Source organism: Sinohyriopsis cumingii, chromosome 12 (genome assembly GCF_028554795.1).
Source record: "Sinohyriopsis cumingii isolate HCF-2022 chromosome 12, ASM2855479v2, whole genome shotgun sequence".
Taxonomy (NCBI): domain Eukaryota; kingdom Metazoa; phylum Mollusca; class Bivalvia; order Unionida; family Unionidae; genus Sinohyriopsis; species Sinohyriopsis cumingii.
Window position 1 is genome coordinate 17,951,054 of NC_142972.1, and position 26,539 is coordinate 17,977,592.

The 26,539-nt window shown below is 38.7% G+C and overlaps 1 protein-coding gene across 1 annotated transcript in view; it reads right to left on the reverse strand.

Moving 5' to 3' along the window:
• Nucleotides 1-26,539, reverse strand: part of LOC149786041 (E3 ubiquitin-protein ligase rnf213-alpha-like) — a 165,428-nt gene that overhangs the window by 108,457 nt on the left and 30,432 nt on the right. Inside the window, exons 8-10 of the mRNA XM_089976323.1 lie at nucleotides 25,393-25,637; nucleotides 2,867-3,123; nucleotides 660-804 (exon numbers count right to left, since the gene is read on the reverse strand). Coding sequence (XP_089832449.1) covers nucleotides 660-804; nucleotides 2,867-3,123; nucleotides 25,393-25,637 — 647 coding nt within the window. The remainder of the gene's footprint in view (nucleotides 1-659; nucleotides 805-2,866; nucleotides 3,124-25,392; nucleotides 25,638-26,539) is intronic.

Below are 26,539 nucleotides of genomic sequence, written 5' to 3' on the forward strand. Positions count from 1 at the left end.
TTGTAGAAAAAAGGATATGAGCTGCAGCATTTTCTGGACCTACATGTGTTTGAAACATGTACATTCAATTTCACACTAAAGAGTCGGGTGCTAATTTCAGTAATAAGTGTTCCAAGCTCAAAACTGTTAAAGGACTGAAATTCCATCAAGAAAACAATGTCTCTATGTTTTTTTCAGTTGCAGCTAGGATAAGCTCTCAAATGTTTCTTTTTCCAACAAAATAACTTTCACTGTCAACCAATCCTGGCCACCCAAACCAATATATACTCTATTTTATGTTCACCCATTTCCAGGCTGGTTCCCATTTTTTCCATGCGATTAGTACTGTGTGTCCAATAATATAATAAAAGTCAGATGACTGAGATCCTGGACCACATACTGTACACGTTATAAGAGGAACAAAGGTATACTGCAGAGATTTATAGTGAGAGACCACTCTACAACATCATTACTTTAATTTAGCCTTGATATATGTATCATAAGGAAAGATACAGCAATCATGGTATTGTAATAAAAGCATATGACTGGGATCCATATATATATAGTTCCATTTAAACAGGTAATGAGTAACTTCATGAGCCATGGACCACTCTATAACACTGTTACTGTAATTTTACCTTTAATGCATATATCAAAATAAAGCTTTAAGTCATCGATACCTGAAAGTGCCAGCCTTGTTGATATTTTCAGGTCTGGCAGCCTCACTAGACAACCAGTTGTCTGCTTTGTAGGAATACTTTTTCTCCTTCTCTTTCAGAAGAGTAGCAATATGGCAGCTCAGTCCATGTAGGAATGTGGGTAAATCTTGAGAAAGACAACATGAAGATTTAAAAAAGCTGAATAAATGCTATGGTTATCCAGAAGGCATAATCATTTAAACTCTTTGCATGTTTCTTACAAAAGCAGGCAAAAATAAGACTGACCAATCAGTCTAAATTGATGTTTGGAACTTTTGGGTCTGAATTATAAGGTTGCAGTCTTAAAACAATGGTTGAAAGTGGTTTATGTCTTCTGGCTAGACATGCTTAACTAGAGTTTACTCACTTCATGCATTTCACATTTTTATTGCTGAAATACTTATTTAAGCACTGTAATGTGTGTATACTGTAAATTGAAGTCTTGAAAAAGGAAAGTCTAGTAAATAAAATGTTGTGTCCATTAACTTGTATGCATGTAAAAAATAAGCCCTTTCAGTGTCCACTTATAGACACAGAAAATTACAGACATAATCAGCATGATTAGCACATGTCACACAAGTATTAACCTGTTCTTGTTTAGTTACCAATTCAATATACAATTATACTATGATTGCTTTTATACTGTTAATTTTGTATGTGTATTTTCTTATTTTCTACAACAAGAAATTAATTATAAAAAGCTAGTCTAGATCATGGGCCATGTAGTAATGTAAGACAGCACTTACTTATCGGGCTTAAGGTCACTTAATATCCTTGTTTATTCTTAAAAAATATCACAGGTATATTTTAATATCAATTTCTTTTTAGCCCATTATTTTTATTCATTGATATAAGTGACACTATGTGAGGCAATCCATATTAAAAGACCAGTACTTAATAAATATTTATAAACATATTAAGCACATCACTGTTGTATATTAATTAAAGAGCTAATACAATCTTAAAAAACTGAATAAAAATCTGACCAGATCATTACCAATCCATCTTGGTTTTGTCAATATGACTTTGACACACTTTAATTTCAAAACTTTATTCATTTAAATGCTAGTTTCAGCAAGTTGGTTGTCTAGCCATGCTGCATTGATTATAATTGTTGTATTGGTCCAGCAGTGATCTTTTTGTTTCCCAACAGAAATCCAATTAAACTAATTAAATATTCAACAGTTGGCAATACCCCTTTGTTCTACAAAATTAATCCAAATGTTACTGTTTAAAATCTGAAGATGTCAAAGGACAAGATACAGTTCATGACTGTGGTACTAAAACTGGCCAAATTCACCCCCACCCCATATCACATCATGTTATTGGACTTTGAGATAATACCTCAATCGATACTTGATCAACTGAATATTTACCAAAGCCAGAATAAATACAAGTACACAAGGATGATTACATTAAAACTACCACTGTGTTGCATCTCTCCATATTAGATCAAGTCATAGGCATTTGAGTCAAGACCATACTCCATACCTGAAACTTCAACACAATTACGGTAGATACACATGAGCATGCAAGGTTCTAAGATTATTAATACCATTGTGCTAATATTTCAAATATTTTCAAAGCATTAGCTCTTTGACTTCTTTATCAGTTTTACAGACAATAAGTTCAACATAGTTTTACCACTCATTCAAAACCAAGGTGTAGTTTATTCAACATAAGCTGTTAATGTGGTGATGCCACAATGTAAACAAAATTGTCACTCATTGTAAGCAATTAACAATATCCAGGTGCTATTTTCACTATTGTATTTTTGATACCACATGTTAACAATCTTATGACTTTGTCTCCAATGTGATACATCAAATATCTAAATTTGTCGCATATATTCAATAGTCCTCATGTACCAAGCCTATGTTTTTTATGAAACGGCAATATGTTTCAAAGTCCCCTTGTGGCTTTTTGGTGTACAAAATATCAAAGTTTAAGAATGTAACATCCACAATATGTCAAAGTTTAAGAATGTAACTCCCACAATATGTCAAAGTTTAAGAATATAACATCCACAATATGTCAAAGTTTAGGAAAGCAACAAACACAATTTCAATAACATTACTCACAGGCTCTGAAAATCAAATTCAGTCAGTCCTAGGCTTTTAAACTGAGGTGCAGTAACAAACTGATTCCAAAAATATATCATGAAATCAAGAGCTCATTCAAATATTAACCTTCTTTGGGATTTTGATGTAGTAAATAAAGCATCAGCTCGATTCTCCGTGTTGATCTGTCAGTAGTTTCTTCTTTGTCTTTGACCATGGCCAGTGCTGGCTGGACACAGGATAGTATCAAACTGCGGACATTCAGTTTGTGGTCAATACTTTCATTAATGATATCCTGTACCTCATGACCGTGAATCTGATCTTGGTCATCTGGAATCTTCTCTCCTTCCTTGCTCTCCCATTCCATTTCTTCAGATTTGATTTGCCTATAGAAAAATGAAATGGTACTTTTCTAAAACAAACAAGACCTCTTGGTACTGTAGTGCTGTTAATAACTTCTTAAACACACATGGCAAGAGGTCGAAGTGGGCCTAAGATTGATCACCTTACTAACATCTGCCTAATAGCCAAATAATAGAGAATATGGCCAAAAAATATAGGCCAACATGATATTGATGCTTTCTGAAGAACTTTCTTACAAATTCATCAATTGCATGTCATGCAAATAACTGTTGCAAAGTTTCTGAAGTATTATATTTTCATTCATATCTAATGGTACATCAGCATTCTTAGCCCAATATTGAAAGCTCTCTTTGTTGGGTTACTTTCTGTCAAATGCATACCTGCCGACCTTACTGCAGGTGTTGAGAGGTGAATGAGGGTGGGGGTGGAGTGTTAGAGACTCAAAATGTGTGTTTGGTCCAAAAGGGGGGTTACTGCATGTTACCCAAATAAGTGACCATGCACAATTAAGAACAAGTTTTATACTCATTTTATCCAACAGAAAATAAGCGAAATTCCAAGATGAATAAAAGAAAAACAAATATTTGTTTTCTGTGAAGCATTTAATATACTTACACTTCCCACCAAAATGTTGGCAGTAACTCTATATCATCACCACACACACACATTTAATCATACCCTGACAGACACTAAATATAAAAATACACAAAGATTCTGGACAGTGAAATACAGTAATGGCTGACATTCCTGCTTTCAAAAGTTCATTGAATTGTCTGAAAGTGATGCAAGTGTTACAGTATGTGCATCTCTGCACTAATCAGCGACTGGATGGTACTGTGTGGCAGAAAACAAACTTTAGTTCTTGTGACATGGTATGTTAAACATTTCAGTTACTTTAGGGACAGGATGGTACTGTGTGGCAGAAAACAAACTTTAGCTCTTGTGACTTGGTATGTTAAACATATCAGTTACTTTAGGGACAGGATCATGTACTGTGTGGCAGAAAACAAACTTTAGCTCTTGTGACTTGGTATGTTAAACATACTAGTTACTTTAGGGACAGGATGGTACTGTGTGGCAGAAAACAAACTTTAGCTCTTGTGATTTGGTATGTTAAACATACTAGTTACTTTGGGGACAGGATGGTACTGTGTGGCAGAAAACAAACTTTAGCTCTTGTGACTTGGTATGTTAAACATATCAGTTACTTTAGGGACAGGATGGTACTGTGTGGCAGAAAACAAACTTTAGCTCTTGTGATTTGGTATGTTAAACATATCAGTTACTTTAGGGACAGGATGGTACTGTGTGGCAGAAAACAAACTTTAGCTCTTGTGACTTGGTATGTTAAACATACTAGTTACTTCAGGGATTGAGCACTGCTCATTGTCATTATGCAGGGTGCAAGATTTGCAGTCAAGGAAAGTTTTTATCAAGGACTTCCAAAAGTTTCAAATAGTATTGAAATTAATCCTTCTCATGTGCCATTTGATAAAAAGTAAATAACAAATAAAATTCTAAAATTTAAGAAGTCATATATTTTATTTAGTTGTAACAATTTTGTATCCCCTTAAATAAATTCAATAACTATTTCAACAAATTCAAAGATTTGTCAAGGTTTTCTGAACACTGGGGTGATCTTGTCAAAAGATGACATGTGCTCCAGAATGACCTGTGGTGTTCACAATGTGTGCAAAGGTTAAAAATAACTAAAAGGTGTATGATTAAACCTTTCTAGATTAAAGTAAATATTTTCTTACAAAATGAAAGATAAAGGTAACAGATGTGAAAGTTTTTGAAAATGTATATAAAATAAAATGGTTAGGAAGTTTCAGCAGCAGAGGGGGCGAATCGGACATTTTGTCCAATCGTTATTTTGCTTAATTATTACTTTCTGCAACTCAACGATCTAGTGTCGTCAGCGCCTGGTAAAAAAAAAACGACGTCGGTCCATCCTACACGATGGTGACGTCATTTGGTTTAATTAACACCTTCTGCGCGCCGATCCCCAGCGTCGTCAGCGTCCGGTAAGCACATCGACGACCGCGTCGATGTCATCGCCCCCTCTGCTGCTATGATTTTACAAACAGAGTAACCACTAACTCCTCCTCTTGTAGGTCAATTAGGTTATTTGACTGATCGGTAATTCTAAAATTAATTCTCGTTAAAAACCGATCATGGCATCGCATATAGACCGGATTAATTGGACTCTCAACGATCAAAAATCCCGGAGGGGCTGTTGGTGAAAACGAATAAAGGATATACCCCTGTTGAGCTTGATTTGATTGCTTGGTATCCACCTGGTAACTCCCTTCGATAACATCACACACCAGATTAATCGCTATCACCGATGCAATATTTACGTTGTATGGAGCAATATGCCTACCACCATCTCCGTTATCGTGTCTGAGGATAGTTGATGGGGGTGCGTCCGCGGGTGGATTCTTAGGCCATCCTAGTATGGTTCTTATTGAACTGTTATAAATATCAACCATATACCCCGGTGTGCTTATTTCAATCGTCGACGATAACGTCGGTTCATGAACCGTAATAGCGATTTTTGATTCTTTTCCTGTGATCGATTTTATCCTGCGTTGAAATTCCTTATTGATTTGTTCTATTTGGTATGACCCAGTTGGTATTGTAACCTCATTCCAGTCTGGGGTCCCATCGGGCTTATTTGTCCATGCAAAAACCAGCGAGTTATTAGGTTGTTGTCCGTTAAATGCGTCCGCTCAGATATTAGGCCAACTGTGATATACTCGCAATTTTGCCAGCGCTATTTCCTTTACTGGAACCGGTGATGGAAAGTTTACACTGAATTCGGGTTTCGTTGATGTTATCGATATCATATTTGTTTGTACCGGAGTGGTATTCTCCGCGATCCGCTGAAGTAATTGAGACCCTTCGGGGTTCAGCGACATTATTATTATTCGTTGTCTTTAGTGTTTAATTTCAACAACCAGGTGGTTCCGGCTTCCAGTTGAAAATCCTCGATTTTTGACATCGCGGAGCTATACAACTGGACCATCGTGGAGAATTCAACATCGGATACGAACAAATTATCAATTGACAACGAGATCAACCCGGATAATTTCGAGTACGCGTCGGATACTATTTGATGTTTTACTGTATACTCGTTGAGTTTTTTCTGAAAACACGATGATATCTTCTTAGTGATTGCGTTGGCGACTCCAGCAACTGTTGTCATCGCGGAGACAGCGATTGGAACAGCGATCGGGGCTATCGTGGTCATCGTGGATAAAATAACACCGGCGCCAGCTACTATACCCGATACCGAGTACACGACCGCGTCGATGGCGGTTATTTTTCTGCGGTATTTTTTTATTTTTATACGGTATTGTTCGGAAAGCGTTTTCAAATTCGCGGATAATTCTTTTGCGGTATCGAATCGATATTGATGTGACGTCGGTGATACCTCTGATTCAATTTCCTTGGTGGTCATTTTTATTTTAAAAGAGCTAGTGTTTTTAATTACTTAGATTCGCTACAAATTCCACATACCATGTAATGTTTGCCCCGGCTAGATTTCTATCAACGGCATAAATTGTAAACAGTTCAGTTACGTTCTTGTCTATAATTGTTGATATTGTATTGTTAAACCCGGATGAACTCGACGATAATATATTAAACTGCATCATTGAAACCAGTGTCAATCGATAAATGCCCTTAACAGTTGCGGTGATATTTACTGTATTCTGTGTAGGAGTCCAATCGAATGATCCATGCCGAATTGTGTATACTGTGTTGATGATGTTCTCATGAGGGATTTTTATTTTTTCGAATTGCTCTGCTACTCTCGGTAGCCCGTCTTTAATCGCTTCAACATCAGTTCTGATTATTCCTACTTCCTGCCAATGCGCGTCTATATTATTCTTGTTCGTTGCAACATTAGTTTTGATTGTTTCTATTTCCCGTGTATTCTCGGTCATACTTTTTTTGTTCGCTGCAACATCAAGTTTGATTGTTCCTATTTCATATGTATGTACGTCTATACCTTTTTTGTTCGCTGCAACATCAGTTTTGATTAATCCTATTCCCCGCCAATACGCGTCTACATTTTTTTTGTTCGCTTCAACATCAGTTTTGATTGTTCCTATTTCCTGTGTATGCGCGTCCACACCCTTTTTGTTCGCTTCAATATCAGTTTTGATTATTCCTATTTCCTGTGTATGCGCGTCCATATTATTTATGATCGTTGTAACATCAGTTTTGATTGTTTCTATTTTTCGTCCATGCGAGTCTACATTATTTATGATCGTTGCAACATTAGCGCCGATTATTTCTATTTCCCGTTCATGCGCGTCTACACCCTTTTTGTTTGTTGCAACATCAGTTTTGATTGTTTCTATTTCCTGTCCATACGCAGTGATATCATTTATAGTTATTGTGATTTCATCCGGCTTGGTATTTTTTTTACCAAGGAATTTATCAAAGTTGTCATCGATCCTGTTAACATTTTTTCGTAACGTGTAAAATTGGCCCGACAGCGTCGTAAACTCTAAAATAGTATTTTTTATTGTTGCAAGATTTGGTTCGAATACTATCGGGTACCCAAAAAATCTATCGATAGTTGTTTTCACATGCATTTCGAGTTCGATCATTGATCTATTCAACCTTATAACACCGTCTTGGACTAATGTTATCATATCCTCTATCTGAAATATATGTCTACCCGGTTTGAGTAGTCCGTCGCCGGTATACAACGCGATGGTGTTCTCGGCGGCATCACGCTGTCGTAATAAAACGTCATTTAGCGACACATTACTAGATTTCAATTTACCCTGGCGGTCTTGAAATACAACTATTTCATCTGGGTCAACACTGGTTAAGTTCAACGTATCAGCGATTTCATCCTCAATTAGTTTTTTTATGTCGGCGGCGGCCGTTTCCGTGGATTCTTTCAGCGCCGAAACCGGTCGTCCCCAAATATCAATCATCGTTATTGTAAATGTTATTCTCTAAAATCCGTTGAGTTTCTACGACCCCACTAGTGTATTCGTTTACAACCACATGAGGTGGTTTCCGCGATGATGAAATCGCCGCGAGTACGTTCAATACTTCACGGCCACATATCGGTGGGTCACTTAATTGCTGTGTTGGCAGCGTGGAATAAAAAACCCGGGCTGAACACGCCCGGGCTGAACACGCCCGGATATACCGCATGAACTCTTTCGGCGGGGCTAACCCGTATGAATCAAAATAGACGATCGCACGCGGATCAATCGCGTATGCAACCCAATGAGTTCCCGCTCCGGAGGATCCATCGAGGTTAATTATGCCGGTTTCAGTATTCCTTGGGGCCGCCGGTAATTGATCCCTCATAAAAACACCTCTGAAGTTTTTTATCGCTAACGCGTTTGCGGCGTCTATTAAATCAAAATTAGACATTGGAGTCATAGACTCTTGCGTTAATAAACGGTTCCCGGTAGTCTTAGACCCTTTCCCGAGTACCATGAATACGGGGTTCCCGGTAGTCTTAGACCCTTTCTGGCTATGGGTCGTTTTTTTTTGTAGCCTTTCCCGGTTGCCTTCTTTAATGCCATTCCCGCCGCGGTACCAACGGCTCCTAACGCTGCCGCCTTAGCCACTGCTGGTGCGGCCGCGGCAATCAATGCCGGAATCGCGGCTAACAGCGGAAATATCCCACCGGTCTTTTCCATGTTTTTAATCGCTGCGGCTGAAAAATCTATTTGAACACCCTTTTTATTCTTCATCGCATTATTGAAATGTTTTATTTGACGCGCCGTCAACGATATCTTATGATTACCACCCGCCATCTGTGACGGCTTCAGCGTTATTGTGGTTCCGCATTGCTTAGCCGACTTTGATCGTAATTTCTTGACTTGACCATCAGTCAACTCTACACTGACGACACTATACGACATTTTATTGTAAACGCGTTTTGTGCTTTCAATTACATGTTTTCCACTGGTGCATCAACGATTCTCATTCGTCCACCAACACCTTCCAACAGCATTGATTTATCGCTGAGAATGACAGCAACCGCTCTATAATTAACACCACCCGGGGCTATACGAGCTCTGAAGTGTATATCAACGACGGATTGTCTCGTTAAATCAAGATGTTCCAACGAAAAGTAATAAATCGGATACAGGTTTTTAAAATCAAGTTGTGATATTTGCAAACCAGTGTCGACGTTTTGATCACGACCCATATACGACAGCAATCGATGATACACACGTGCGATATGGTTGTCGCCGTAATTAAGCTGTATATCCTCGGATGGTTCCTGTTGTCCGTTTATTCTCAGCGAAACATCCCTGACTCCTAATTGATCAAATATCATATGGCTGCGTTCTTGACTACCCAATCGTTCCCTATTCTGCAGCGCTATGAATATATGACGCGGGGCTGAAACACCCTGTTTTGATGCTAGGTGCCATGTAAACGTATCGGCGACGTTATCCTCTTTAGCATCAGTTGTTACCGCTAGCCAACTCAACAACGATTTTCCCCCCTGTTCCATAAATGATAACAATCGTGCTTCCGTGGTAACTGATGGAGTCAACACCGGCATCCACAATGCCATTTTAGTTAAAACGACTTTACCGGCAGCGACGCCAGCAGCACGCCATATTGCATTGTTATCATCGCCCCTTCGCGTCAGCGCGATTGTATGCTTAGCCCCATAGATAACCTTCCTGACATTTCTGCAGAATCCAAATATGTGATGGAGTGGAATCGCGCATGAAAACTTTCGGCGTGGTCCTTGCAACATTCCTACTCGTGTTGCAAACCCTAGATTGAAATCATTGTTGGTGCTTTTTATAATAGTGAAATTAGCGCCTGGTCCTGCTCTGCGGTCTGGGTTATTTGCTTCAGCCTGTGGGTCAGTTGCGGTATCTCTTTCCACCAGCACGTTGATGTACTGAAGATGGTCAGCGTTATTGGTGGTGTCCTTCGAAAACATCATAGATGGGCCCGCCGATCTTGTATAATCATCCGAGTATCTCGCCAACCCAATTATCGTCGTTGCAACATCAACCTCGCGTTCTATTGATTCAATTTCTCGCCCGTCAATAAGATATCTGGCGCTCTCAAATAACGCCATGATACCGTTGTTGACGAAGCCAACTCGAACACGATGGTCATCTGCGTATGGTGCATTATCGGCGGCATTTGTCACGAGTTCTCCCTCGATTTCGATAAACGCTTCACACGGCAAAAAGTATTTACTGGTATCTTGGACTTGAAGTTCAATTCGCGATCGTAGGTCAGGTTGCGCTGCATAATAAGAATAATATTGATAATCGCGGACAGAATCATCCCTGTGCACTGGGGCGTCCATATCAAACGCGGGATCAGCGGTACGCGCAAACATTTTATTATTTATCATGTTGATGTTTTCAATTGCGATTTTTTTGTCGTAAATTCTTTGAATTTAAACCACTCCCCGCTATCGCGTTCATGAGCGCGTTGGTTGCCGCATCGGCGGATGGCGAAGTCGCCAACGACTGAGTCGCCGCCAACGACTCTAGTTTTTCTTCCACGGCGTTATTTATTACTTTACTGACATTTGCAGGCATCACTGTCGTTGATGGCATTACCGGTGGTTTCTGTTTTTTTCTCTTGGATTTCACCAACGACATTAGTTTGTCTCGTGCGGCAGAAAACGCCCTTCCGGCAACATCTCCAATGGCACTAATACCCTTATCACGAATAACATCAATAGCTTTCATTCCTAATTGTTTGGCTAACGGCGCTACTTTTGGAGCCATTCTTGTAAATAACCCCGCAATGGTGCTACCGAGACCATCTCCATAGTACGCGCGGTAAACAGGCAATCGCGAGTTTACCACGTAGACGAGTACTGGTTTATCATGGTTGTAGTGTATGATCATCCTTATTAAAAACACCAGTTTTCCAATTAATCATCCACGAGTTCGTCTATGAGCGTTCGATATGCATTAATGTCCATAATACCGCCTGCAAATAACCGCTTGCAAATATCAGCGGCTTCATTGATTATTTCCGGAGAGTTATTTCCGGCTCGTTTTCCTCCGATTAGTACTTCCAGCCGTGATATATCACTGAGAACACTACCAGGACAGGTAACGCCGTAGGATTCTTTACCAACAGAGTATCCTTTTCCTTTTTTTGGTGTTATACTCTTAACTTCCTTGTGGAATGCGTCGTAATCGGATTTACTACGATGTGGTAATGCATCTTTATGTTTACTCGCTAAATACACTATTCTTGCCCAGTCCTTTAACGACTTTATATTTTTCTCGTAACCGCTATTGATATGCTTCTTATCTCGTATGCTCTTAGCAAAATTGTTGGCAGCAAAATTAATTAATTCTTCCCTGCTGCTGAAGCCTCTAATTTTATCTATTGTGCTCTTCTTGAGTACAATACGGGGTATATTTCCCTCTTTTTCTTCCGGTATTTCTTCTTCTGGTATTTCCTCTTCTGGTATTTCTTCTTCCGGTTCTTTCGCAGTAGCACCTAGTTCTTCTTCATCGGCCATTGTAACATAGGGTTCTTGTGGTTCGGTTATAGCGAGTGGTGGCAGCCTCCGTGTTGTAGCAGCCGCTATTTTTGCAGGAAGTGTTTCTAAAGACCTTTTTGTTTGTTCGGTCTGAGCCGCTATCTTTTCAAGCGCACCAAGAACGGGTACAGTTGCCGCCGTAACATCTTTGGTCGCTTTAGTTACCGGGGCAAAGAGTTGTTCGCTTCCAACAGTAAAATCGGTTTGTAGTTGCTGCCGCGTTTGAAGTTGTTCTCGGACCCTGTCTCGTAACGGTATAAACTTTTTAAGCGCTGCTAGCCGCTCTCTGGCTAGCCGAGTAGTAAGTGATTCGCCTACCATTATTGCAATTGCGAAGCAATTTCTAATTTCTCGCCGGAGTTTTCGTCTATAATCCTTCTAATGTTTTTGATCTTACTAGAAATCTCCCGGCGTCGTTCATAAACACGTCCGAGTTTTTTTCGTATTATTTCAACGGCAGTAAATAGTCCAATGAATGCATTTGCGTCATTGTGGTACAAGTTTTCATTAATCGTATGTTGTAATCGTTTTATAAAAAAGTACTCGCGGGCCAGGGTAAAACGCCCCCGTTTCGACTGTTCGTTAATAATCTCATAATCGGATAATATTTTTTCACTGTCGAGACCATCAGATAATTCAATTCCTTGATTTTTTAATTTTGAAATCTCAGTTAATATATTATTGATGTCTTCGATATTCATTATTCTTATAAAACATCTTGTTTCTAATATCAAAAATATTAATAAAAAAAAAATGAAAACCCCGTGTATCAATTCCGAGGTGTTCATACTTTGTTTTCTTCCGGAACGGACAATTTATTGTCAGCGCCGGTGGCCTTGTCAGCGCCATAGGCGCCGGTGACTTCGTCACTCGCTGATATTTACATATGAAAATCGAATTCTGTGTCCGGTCCTTTTTGAGATCGCTGTTTGATATACTCGTTCTGCAACAAATCGTACTGAGGCCCTACAAATGTCGAAATATTTTCCTGCCGCATGCATGGAGTGAAATGTTTTTTCCTCGTGCGTTGATGTATTAAACGATTTGACACCTCTTGCTTGATTTGAACACTTACCAGTTTGGCCTTTTTTAATATTTTCGCTCTGAGAGATAGCTTGCAGATTACACAGTCTGTTATCTTGACAATTAGAATTAATGTGATCAATAACGAGGCCATCTTTGATCAATCCGTTAAACGCTTCATATACCACCCTGTGAACAAAATACGTCTTCTTTCCAGCACTAAATTGCAAATACCCCCGATTATTCACGGTACCAACCGGCTTCTTCAGTTTGCGGTTTCTAACAATGCCGTCGCGAGATGCCTCGTAACTGACGAGCACAGGATGCGGCTGAAATTCTTGGTCCATTTGTATAATAATACTATTTGTCTAATTTATTATTTGGTTTAATTATAAATCTTTCAACGTAGTCTTGGGGGGTTTTGATGACGAAGTCTGCGGTAGGGTCAATGACGGCGTTTTTAATTCGCTTGTCATAATAGCGTTTTAGTTCCCTGTATCGCTTTCCGCCACAATTAATACATAACTGTGATTTTCCTCTTACACCAACGTGGCAAACCAAGCACGGGAGAGGGCCAAGAGAACCATTACGAACGCTTTGTAAATGATACCCGCAGAATTCACCTCTACATGATTTATTGCACGGGGTTATCGACCCAATCATCAACCATTTGCAGTGATTCATTATACTATATTCTTTCATTTAAATACTTGTTTTAATTATATGGATGAGTTTGAGAGATTGGCAGCAATTAAGCCCCGGAAAAATATTAAATTCAATCTCGATAGAGTCCTCAAGGACACACCAAAAGCGTTAATAAACGATAAAACCCTGTTGAATAAAATACGCGATTGTATCAATGAATTCAAGCGTGATGGCGCATCTCACAGTTGGTCAACATTTCGAATTGATGGCATTGTTGATGCTACCATGAACGACAACCGCGCAGCAACGATAATATCACAACTTGACGGTAAAAGATATTTCTTCAGAGTAAAATTCATTGTCCGGGTGAAATCAGGCGATTGGATCATACGTGATAAATTTGAACCGGTTCTCAGCGACAAGAAAACAGTCATTGTCAGCCGCGACTCCAAGCCGGGGTTGTTAACCGGAATTGACAGACCATACTATGAACGAGCGTATCCTGAAACAGCAGTTGTTTATGGAATATACCCGTTAAATAAGAAACCTGATATCGGAAAACTGAAACCGATGAAACAGTCAACCGGGATAAATTGTGTAGCAGAACGAATAATAGAGCATTTTACAAATGCGTGTCGAGGAAACAAATTGACTGATTTACGACGTAGCAAAATCAACCAGTGGGAACTAACCGTAAAAGAGCGTGGAGCAACCATCAGCGACATAGCGAGATTAGAAACATCGCTGAGATTTCCAATAACCGTTACAACGATAACCGGTGAAGTATTATACGAATCGAAGTATAAATCGAAGGGAGCCCCAATCAAAATTATTGATCATAACGAACACGCATGGACGCCCGCGATCACAATATTTCCACGGGATAGAACAGTAAAGTATATACCCGAAGAATTCCTGGGAGAACAATTCTCCAGGGATGGTTTTCTCGCGGAGAGGAAACTATTTGATGCTATTGCCTACTTGTGTAAAAACGACCCTGTATCAGTGTGGTTACTTCGCAGCGCTGAAAACGATGCGGATACCTTTGATCAGTTTGTAAGACCAAACGGTGAATTATACCGCACTGAAGCGTTTCACAACAAGATGAAAAAAACTGCCATAGAATTTGAGGAGCATGATGAACAACTGCTAACAAATTGTTTTACGATTCCATCGGTTGTAGCTCATGTTGCAGCAAGGAAAAATGCGTGGAGACCAACGCGCAAGGAATTTTTACCAGATGTACAATCCAGTTGTTTGGAATACTATCACGGTGGACTATGGAACACTGAATACAACCGCGACGCTATGATCTCGGTTGATATGGTTGCCTGTTATCCAGCGAGTTTTCTCGGGTATGGATCCGCCGCTGAGTATTTCAAACGATTTGGACACCCCAGACATGAAATGACTCGTGTTGCTATTAATGGACCACTGCCTGATTTTGATTTAACCGGATTCGCTCGCATAGTATCATTTGAATTCGCGGCAGGACTTCATCGCTGTTGTTATATTTGGATTGCTAGACACATGGCTGAAAAGAGATGGCTTCCAATAGCGCTGCTACGGTATATGATTGATTGTAGCATGCTAGTTTCGTTGATTGTCAGTGACGCGATTATATCATACCGGGCGCAGACTGAAGTCTGGTTACCAGAACCAGAGCGTCTAGATAGCATAATTGATGAATCCAGAAAACACATTGATGCCGACGAGGAATATATCATCGAATGGTCCAGGAGGATATTCAACCAACGAAACCACGAGGCAAAAGATCTCGGTAGAAGAATAATCGGTAAGTTCACACAAGGTGGAAAAAACTGCGACTACAAACGATATTGCTCACGGCTGATTATAGATGACGCAGAATATGATTTCGTAATCAAGGACGCAGTGGCGAAAAATAGATACGTGAACTGCAAAACAGCTTTCTTGTCCAATGGAACAAAGTTGGGTACAGTTGTTTCCTACAGCGATGGAGACAGCCCCGCGTATCCACATTTGAGGGCGTCTATGCTGGGTTACGCCGCTATCAATTTATTCTCGATGATAAATAGATTCCCCGATACCGCGGTTAGAGTAGCCGTTGATTCATTTTACATAGACGTAAAGTATAAGAAAAACGTAACCGAGTTTACTAGTCCGGACGAGAGTTGGGGTACATGGAGAATTAAAGAAGAAATACGACGCGATTATTCCCCGTCAGCAAATGTCATCGTTGAGAACAATTACCTATGCGGTGATAAATTGTCAGAATGGTCTAATGCACCACCGTGTTCTGATCCAATTTGTAGACACAAGACGGTTTATTTAAGCGGCTGTGGCGGGTCAGGAAAGACGACTCGGGCAATTGAATTATTTCGAACGCGGGCAAGTATAATCGTGCTTACACCGACCCATAGACTAGCGCGAGAGATAAAACAACGAAATGTTGACGCCGTTACTTATCACAGCTTTTTTCGATACAGCGGCGGTGAGTGGACTCCTGATCGAATGGGTGAAAAATTTATTCCCGACATTATCATCTGGGATGAGATATGTACTGTTTCGTTAGATACTTTACAAATGTTTCTTGAGTGGTTGCTGCGCGCGAATACAGCGGTAATCATGTGTGGGGACCATGGCCAACCACCACCATTTGTCGGCGAGGGTCCACATGATTGGTTGAGCGGGTTCGTAGACTATTATGAAGAAACCGATACTGATTACCGAGCACTTGATGAACAACTGCGCGAGGTTAAAAAATTAATCAGATTACAGCCGGATAGAGTTCAATGTGAAATAATCCGCGAGGTGATTCCGGAAACGCCGTTAAATGAATTCTGGGAAACATGGAGACCGAATGATTTGATTGTAGCGAGTAGAAAGATAGTCAGAGACACACTTCAGCGGAGGTTGTTTGCGTTGCATAAGGAAAAGTTTCCAACGCGTCCAGTGCCGTTATGTTATAGACCCGCTGACACACGGCGGCAGAACATTGAAGTTGAAATCCCGGGCCCGACAGCGTCAGGGACAAAAAAACAAATTCTCGTGCTGAATGATATCGTGCTCGTTGATATCGGTGTCGTCGAGGACGCGCTACGTGCTGATAAATCCCCGTGGACGCTAGGATACGCAACAACAATACATTCCTCGCAGGGACTGACCATCACGGACACAATTGTTTGGATGGTTGATAATCGCATCGAATGGTCGAATCTAGTCTATCTTGCAGTGTCCAGAGTACGAAGGATAAATCAGCTTCGAAGAATTGTTATTGACGGAGCCGGTGACGGAGTCACTGACGAAGCCGGCGACAAAGTCACCATCGATGCAAGCGTCATTGATAGAAAACTCTCGGGTTACCGCCAACAGGATAAAAAAAAACAGCGGCGTTTTGATATTGATGCCGAATTAATAATCTCGCTACGACAACAACAGAATAATCACTGCGCGAGTTGCAATTGTATAATGAGTTGGCGTTATTCGGATAAAGACACTCGCCAATTTACCGTGGATAGGATCGATAACAGTCTCGGTCATGTCAAAAACAATGTGAGGTTGACCTGTCTTGAGTGCAATAGACGCAACGGCGCTAGTTAAGACCACGTGGGGGTAATTGAGTATCGTTAGGTATCACTTGTAGTTGCTCGCGTGTAAATCCGCGCTGAGGAGCAGTTGAATCCAGTCTGTAGATCGGTGGTCTACCAGTTGATCGTGTTATCGTTGATATGTTATGTGTGGTAACACTCCAGATAGGATCAGTAGCTCTTTTTTTACCGCCTTCAAGCTCTCCTGGTTCATACAGATATCTAACAGTGACATCGCCGAGAATCGGCTTGGAAACGCTATCTATTTTTGATCTTCCGGGTATATACTTTTCTTTAATCGCGTCGCTGGGCTTCATGTTGATTGCTCGGGTAATCTCATTATTTAACGCGGCAATTACACCTGGCAACCTTTTAACCCATTCACGAGATCGTTTTTCTTGGATGAATTCCTTCGCGTATTGATATCCAAATAACCGTTCAGCAAGAGTCCGATTGAATCGTTCAACAATTGCCTGATCACGATGTAGCGCAGTATGACCTCGTCGTATCGCGACGCTATGATGTTTCAGCGTTGATAAAACAGCGCCGCGAAATTCACTACCGGGATCAACTTGTAATAGATTTGGCCAGCGCAGAGGGCCTCTTCGATAAATTCTTTCAAACGCAGCGGCTACTTCAGTTGCCGACTTTGTTTTTAACGGCTCCGCTTGTTTGTATCGACTCGCAACATCAACTACGGTTAGCGCGTATTTGTAACCGTTGTCATGCGGCAGAAATAATATATCAGCCTGATGAACTTCATTAGGTACGCTGACATCAAAGCGCGAGAAGTTGATTTGTTTAGGCGGTGGTAGATAGATTTGCCATATAGCCTGTTTGGATAACCAATTAGCCGCAGTGGTCTTTGTTACCTTTGCAGCGCTTGCAAGCTTACCAATTGCGGCCTTCCCCTTCCAGTATCCTCTCGGAGAATAATAGATGGAATCCATCGTTTTTCTTGGATGATTGTTATTAATTACCAGCGCCAATCATTAATTTACCTTTCATAGCCGATTTTACCAACCATGAGGCCAATTTTTCTTTGACGGATTTATCAGGAATAGCATTTAGCGCGTGAATTAATTTTATATCCGCGATATGACGCTGTTGCAGATCGCTACTTTTGTAAGCAACATCATGAGCATGACACGCCTTATCGATAGCGTTTATTGGATACTCACCGGGTCGCGGCTGATTTTGATCATCGAGTCTAATATCTAATCGTGTTCCGGGGCCACAGTAGCTATATCCTGGGAGGTGTTTTTCTCCTGGATACTTTGCCCACGGTGTTCCGGGGAGTTTTGCCAATTTGGCTGCGATGTCACCTCCTCGCTTTTTTTTAAAACATCTCCGGGTCTAATAGAAATAAATCTAAATTTCTTTGTACCGCATTGTACACACTTACCAGTAAGCGCCGATCTGTTATTTCTTGTCGTAACGGTTGTCATATCATTTGTGCCAGTACGCACTCTGCACTTCACACAATATAGATCCATAATTTATGTATAGAGATATGAATATAATTGATTTTTCGGCGACTAAAACAAGAGAACCAGTTAAGCATGTTGCAGCGTTACCAAACTCGATCCGGATGATTATCATCGGACCATCTGGATCCGGCAAGACGCAATTGTTACTCAATTTAATAATGAGATGGATGAAGTGGGATAAGTTGTATTTGGTTGCTCCTAGCGTAGATGATCAACGATGCTACGAGGTGTTGAAAGATTTCAACGAGAATGCATCAGCGATCGCTAAAAAAAATGTCATCGAGTTTATTACAGATATCAATGATGCACCGGGTATTGATGATATTGATGGCGACGTTAACAATCTAGTCGTGTACGATGATGTTATGTTAGACAATCAAAAAAACCCAGCTAGGATATTTTCCAGAGGCAGGCATAAAAACACTGACGTGATATATGTCACTCAACGATACACTCAGATTCCAAAAGTAATTAGAGACAACTGTAATATTCTTGCTGTGTTCAACGGCGTTGATACACACACGCTACGAAATATTTGGCAGACATGGTGCGGCGGTGACATGGACTTTAATGTTTTTCGAAACTTTTTTAGTCATGCTCAGTCGACCCCACATGGATTCGTAACGATAAATTTACATGATCCTCGGACACGATATCGTATCGGACTTGACCAAATATTCGGTTAGTTGTAAATAATTTTCATTGTAAGCAGCAGAGGGGGCGATGACATCGACGCGGTCGTCGATGTGCTTACCGGACGCTGACGACGCTGGGGATCGACGCGCAGAAGGTGTTAATTAAACCAAATGACGTCACCATCGTGTAGGATGGACCGACGTCGTTTTTTTTTTACCAGGCGCTGACGACACTAGATCGTTGAGTTGCAGAAAGTAATAATTAAGCAAAATAACGATTGGACAAAATGTCCGATTCGCCCCCTCTGCTGCTGTTTCAAGTCTTTAAAAAATAAGATTAATTGTTTAATATAAAGTTGTGTAAATGTTTCTTTATTTTCAGTCATAGCAGAATGACATAATTTGTACAAATTTGGATGTCCTTTAGGCTAGGATGCTGTTTGTCAAAGTTGGTCAAATTGTGTTGAGTGGTTTATGACAAAAAGTTGTTTAACAAATTTCTGTTTTCAGAATAGCCTGAACACCATGATGCTTTCTGTTAAATTTGGTCAAATTCTCTAAAGTAGTTTTTGAGAACATGTATAATAGCATGTCAACAAGCATATCAAACTACACCACTCCCTCGATAATTCGCACCCTGATAACTCGTGAACCTGCTTATAACGCGGTGTCAGGCATGGATCCCATTTTTTAAACCCGAAAATACCCCAAAAATTTATCCCTATTTGTTGAACTTGAAGAAAATCGCAATCAAAATTGGTAATGGAAACTCTGATGTATCGCTCATTTTATCGTTGAAAACGGTAGATATGACCTGGAAATTTTAATCAACAATATGAAATATCAAATGTAAAAATAACTCCAAACGACATTCCTAGTACACCGCAATTAACGATATGTAAGGAAATTTTGATAAATGAAAATGTCACTTACGCCGAGTGGAGGCAATACTTTAATAAATAAATACAAAAGTAAATAATTTTTTATCAATTGAAATTTGTGTTCTAGTTCCATCTTTTAGTTCCTTATAAGTGTAATCGTCATAAATGCAATGTGTCCTCTTGTAATTAAACATAAAATGTGTCAATCTATCATAACAGCTATGTCCGCGAGCGTTTCTCTGAGAACCTAATTAAGTGCCGACCGTGTTTTGATAACTGACTTGCAGAAGTATTTGTTGTATTGTTGCACTGAATTAAAAGCTGGCCTCCTTTATATTATCACGTTAATTATGTCTTTTGAATTAAAAAAAAGCAGGTGGAATAAAAGAAACGTTAAAAAGCAAAAAAATTGGACTAACTTAAAATCTAGTGGCCTCAGTCGTATGTCAGGTGAACTCACTTCGTTTGATCAATCGAACACTGTAATAAACGTTATTGTGTATGTAACAGAAACTACCTTAAATTAACCGACTCTTTCATAACTGTGATCAAAGATAACAAGGCAGCAAAGTGAAAAGAATACTTTGTAAAATAAAGAGCTTGATTTCACAGATACGGACCATTGTGGGCAAGCTTCAGAGAATTCTTGAATTGGCATTTAGAGGTATCCTCAGGGATGATAAGAAATTTAATTATTACTTCCAATGAAATCACGACGTTAACATTGTACTAATTGAACAATAAAAAATTGAGTTTCGATGTAGACGTGTCACAAAATAAACACCTAGTCTAGTTCCCAAACGTGTACTACCAATTTGGCAAGATACTATTAAATACCACTACGGGAACCAGACTCATCAGGAAAACAAAAAGCAGCTACGTAACACACAGATTTTTCGCGCACACGTGATGGTTGTTCAAACCAGTTGGAACGATCTTTCATATGTTGGATATCTAGAGAAAACAAAAATGTTATTTAAACAGAATAACGAACTTCATTAGAAAAAGCGCATTATTAAAAATTATTATCAACGTGATTGTAAAATGAGGATTCAGTCATTAAACAGCCCAGTTCCCTAATGCTGCCCCCCCCCCCATTTTCTCAATGTCAAAATGAGTTTCAATTTTTGGAGGTCCCTTCGTAACTCGCACCTCGCTTATAGTGCGGTCTATGTTTGTGGACCCTGTTGTGCACGAGTTTTCGAGGAAGAGGTGTATGTGTAGCAATGGTGACCATGTCTGAAGAAATCCAACATCATGGGCATAAATCTAAAAGTCATTCCATGATGCTGTCCACCAAATCTGGTCACTCTCTGATGACTGTTTTACAAAGTAGTTTTAAGGTTTTTCTATTTTAAGTAACAGCAGCCATATTTGATTGGGGGCCCCAGTTAACCAAGTTGTTTAAACAATGCTTACATAGCTAACTTCTGTAAACAGAATGATTACATAGCTAACTTTTGTCCATGATTGGAGGTTGTAAACCGAATGTTTATGTAGCATTTGAATTCAAGGCCAGTCTTGTTTACAGTTAGACTAGGTTTTTCTGTTGGAAATTTTCTCATTCTTTTACGATATAGGTCAACTGAAAATGTACAGTATTTGGTAATTTGTGCATCCTGCAATGAATGCATTTTTGCAATACTTCACACATATATCACATAGCATACTTTTATCATTTTTCAACAGAAACAGCCATTTCTTGGTCCACTTGCTCGAAATACATGATCGCATTTAACTTTTTTCAATGGCAGCACAGTCTCAGCTGCTAAAGAATTACAACTACTCACCAAGCTTCAGATCCTAATGCCTGATTTTCCACTGGATAACCAGCATTCTTAGGAGTTGGAATTTCTGAACTTTCTAAAATTGTTTTATGTAATGTCTTCTGAAAAATTAGCAAAATTGACTTTTCTACATTTTTCCACATACAGACTACCCGTACGAAATAATTAGGCAGATTCCACCTGGAACTTAAGCAGACTCCAAGCAGAATCTGCCTAAAATGTTAAAAATCTGGTTACTACAAAGGCGGACATGGAAAATTTGAAAAGTCAAAGATGAATCCATCTAAGAGTCCGTCTAACTCTAAGATGGACTTTTGTCAAATTCCTGCTATAAATACATCTTTAGGCGTAATTTTGGACTTGGTTGATTTTCCACCCACTTAGGAACTTAGTCACTGGCATCTATTATATGAAAGGAGGAATCAGGACTTAGTTTATTTTCTAACCAACATCTAGGCGGAATGAAGAACTTAAGTCATTTACATCAGTTAAAGAAGGCATAATTAGGACTTGGCTTTTGTGTGTCTGTAAAGTTAAATGACTGAAAATATAGTGATATTTTGTGATTGTAATATCACTGACAGTTCAATAAAAATATCAATAAGATATAATAAAATTTATTGTTTCTGGTACAATTTGAATGATTTTCAGCAGCATTTAAAATTATTTCCTGTTTCTGATAGCTGTAAATTTTTATTGTTTATTTTGGACACAATTTTTTTAATAACTTCTTTCCACAGCTTTCCTTGTTAAATTTCTTTTTCAAATTTGTTGTTGTTGTTATTGTTGTATTTTTATTTAACTTCAATTGGATTTAACTGCCCTTGAACAAGTTTTCATCTTGTTTTCCATTTTAAAACATAATTTCGCTTTTCTCCTGACCTGAATTTCCTTGCTATGGACCCATTTTTTAATATCGTCTCCGAAACTCTTTTTTAAATAATGCTCTATCTGGTCCCATTCCACAACGAGCTTTCAAGTAAGTATTTGTTCCATTTATTGTTTAACTGAGGATCGTTGTATAAAGCTTTCCGATTGGTCAACATTTTGTAATTGCCCAATGAATCGTCGCGTAACGGAAACTGATTGGAAAGAGCATGTTTACTAAGCATGGCAATTCAAATTTTCGAGCAGGACGAGAGATTGAATAACCATTTGAAAAATGTGCAGCAATGAGAATACCCTAAATGCAAATTTGATGGGAACATAACTGGTCAATCTGTATGAAAACAGAACGCCAGGACAAGCATTTTGCTTTTTGTGCCATAAAGAGCTTTACAGTAGCGGCTAATGTGCTAAATAGGACAAGGAATTGAATTGGGACGATTTCGAAGTAATATACAACTCCAAACTGATTAACTTCAGAATTTAAGGAGGGACAATGTGTAGATCACTGGTGGGAATTGTTGCCAGATATCCATGTCTATCAAAGATAGTCATATCTTTGCAGAGTTTTCTTGGCCAAAAAGTAGAATCTACTTTCAATCTCGTGAGGCATTATTGTGTATATTATCAAAATATTCTTGGTGTGTTGGAATTCAGTATAAAATAAGAGTTATTATATCATGATAAACGTTTTTCGCGGCTGCTTTTGGAACAAGGACTAATTCGAGAGACCACAACAGAATCATAGTTTGTGTAATCAAAAATCCAGTCTACAGTACAAATGACATAAGGCAGGCTCCTAGCTTTTCTTCTTCTCATAATCAAATTGTCTCAGATGGATGCTTTTCTGTAATTTTGCATTATTTTCACGGCAGAATTTTTCAATGCAGATTAATATTTAATATTTTATATATGTTTATGTGTTCACAGATGCCTTTGCATATGTTCCAGACTTGATACTTTGATTTTTAAAACCTCTTAATTGTTTAGTGTCAGATACTTCATATCATGTTGTATATACTGTATATGTTGTACATCACAGATAGAAGGCCTCAAGGTAGATTAGTTATGTAACTAATTGAATTACCTTCTCTAAATAAAGTCATTATTATTATTATTGTTTTTATTAGTATTAACTCCCACTTCTCTTGCCTTGGATGTCATATAATTACAACATCAGTATCATTGTTTTCATGCACACTTAAATATCACCTTGGTTAATAAAGTCCTGTTTAATTCATATCCATTATTTCTTTTGAAATGTCTGAAACACAAACAAAAACTTCAGTAAAATACTATATAATGATCAAAATTTTAGTGAAATCTTACAAAAGTTGTAGTCATTTTTTTTGTGAAACCTCACAAATATTTCAAAGAAATTTGAGTGAGACCTCAACATAATTTCAATGGAAGTTTTGGTCAAAATATGTGTGAAATCTCACCAAACTTTAAAGTGAAATGAATATTACTAAGTGATGCCATGTTGGATTAAATTTTGTATGCAAGAAAGAAAATGGCATTGCCCCTTAGGACAAGTAAAACCTAAATCTTATTTGATAATGTCTGTCAAAATAAAATTTATGATCCATTTTAAATATTACTGTGAATATTTATCATTGATTCCCAATAATATCTAAAAAAATCATTAGGCAGTTTAATACATAATAGAAATCTGAAGTATATTTTTTATGGTTTTAGGCAGAAAATGCTTAAAAAAACATGAAATCTGCCTTGACATTTTCATTATTGGATGGGGTTTCTGCAGGTATTTCCATGTAATTAGGCAGAAATAAAGATTCCGCCTAGTAACAGTAATTTCAAGCAATATTCCACCCTGAATCTGCCTAAAAGTGATAATAAGGGGAATCTAGGCTAAATAAGCGGAATAAACAGATTCTGCCTGGTAGATGGAATAAACAAATTCCACCTAGTAGGCGGAATAAACCAATTCCGCCTAGTAGGTGGAATAAACAAATTCCGCTTAGTAATAGGCGGACTAATTTGCATATTTCGGGCTGTATTCTGCCCTGAATCCGCCCTGAACCCACCTAAAATTTATAATAAGTGGAATCTAAGCTTTAAGGGAAATCCGCTTTAAAATTCCACCTGGAATCTGGTTAAAGTCAGGGCGGAAGTTTTTGTACAGGTACAGGCTAAGCAATCACTATATGATGTAAGTGGGCTTTTTCTGTCATAACCCATCAGAATGCTGGATTATCAGAATCCCTGCTTATAAGTCCTAGATGTTATAAATCATGTTTCTGACAAGAGTTGGTAATCCTTGACAATGTGTACAAAATAAAGGTTCTGAGCAACATGCATGCAAAAACCCGAAAAATATGAATTCCATTATACACTGAATCAAGGAAAATGCAACAATCTTGAACTATAAGTGATTTTTCTATCACAACTAGTGTTTTAATTTGACCCAACAGGATGAAAAACATGGGAATCATGCATTCCTGCACCCTAGAACCAACACTGTTCAGTGAGCTTTAACCCAAGAAATTAGGAGATAGAGCAATGGGAAGAAGAAGAGAGTATAACAATAACCATGGTGATAAAAAAGTTAAAGAAGCTGTCCATAGCTTGCAGGTTGAGAATGCCCTCAAGCTTCCATATGGAGGGCATTTATTTAGATAAAGATAAATGCATACTGAAGGTATGTTTCAAAATGGTACTGAAAGTAACAAACTTTAATACTGAGGTTAATCTTCGGCTGTGGATGGAAGGACAAACAAACAGATACCAGAGAGATTCCTATATCCATGTGGGTCATACAAAATGAATAATGAGATTCAACATAACAGTTAGTCATCAAACAACAGATAAAACTCCTACCTTGGGATTTCCGTATCATTCCTTTCAGTTTTTATGTCATTAGTTTCCATGGCAATAGAACTGTGACCAAATCTGTTGGTCCTGTACACTTCCTCCACCTCCATGTCAGCTGTGTCTGCAGGCTTAGTACTCACTGCTCTCTCCATCAGAGTGCCCACTGACTTGCCAAGCATCTCCATTATGGAGGGCATCTCTTCATCTTGTGCCCTCAGGTCATCAATATGGACAGAGTGCCAGAGACCGCACTGAAATGAGGTGGAAATGAACACTAAACTGTCTGCATCTTATTCTTGGGTAGATGAAGTAGAGAGTCCATCAGTGAATGCTCCAAAGACTGATCCATTACCTCTGTGATAAGAGTACTGCATCATCTTGTGGCAAAAGTATAGGTGATTAACTAAAATTCACACTGAGATGAGACTGAATCATTTTAAACACTGACTATATTATGTGCATTATTTTCATAATATTAGTTTTTGTAAGGCTCATATATTTAATGACAGCTTTAATGGTAATGTCCTTTGATTGTAGTCTGCACTTTAGAGATGAGTCATGTATAGTGCATATATTGTTTCATTCATAAGTTTCAAGGCTGAGTAGAATAGTTCAGGTAAACATAACGTGACGTGAAGAAAGTTTGTGAGTTTTCTGGAAAAGGGCTCTTGATCTATTTCTTGATTAGCCAGTGTAAACCAGGCTGATTTGTTTACTGACATTATTTTGAAATACCAAGAATGATTCATTCAAAATCTTGTATTTTAATTTTCACCACTGTGTGTTGCCTTTCTATGTAAGTGAATTATTACACTGAGTTAAGCATTCTTAATGGTGATATTGGTCTAATAATCATTGATTGGAATTATAGTACTCTAACATTAATTTAAAGACTATTTGGACAGCTGTACAGAATCACTGTGAATTTGTTCAAGGACATTTAGATTTATAGCTGTATTGGAATTACCATGAATTCATTTAAAGACATTCTGGGATTATAACAGTGATTTCTTCTGTACTGTTGACACATCAATACAGTAGTGAGATCATTCAGAATACCTTTGCAACTCATTTGCATTTACTCAGAACTATTGGAATTGATAGAATGTTTAGGATTTTAGGAATTCATTCACCACACTGTAAGCGATTTTTA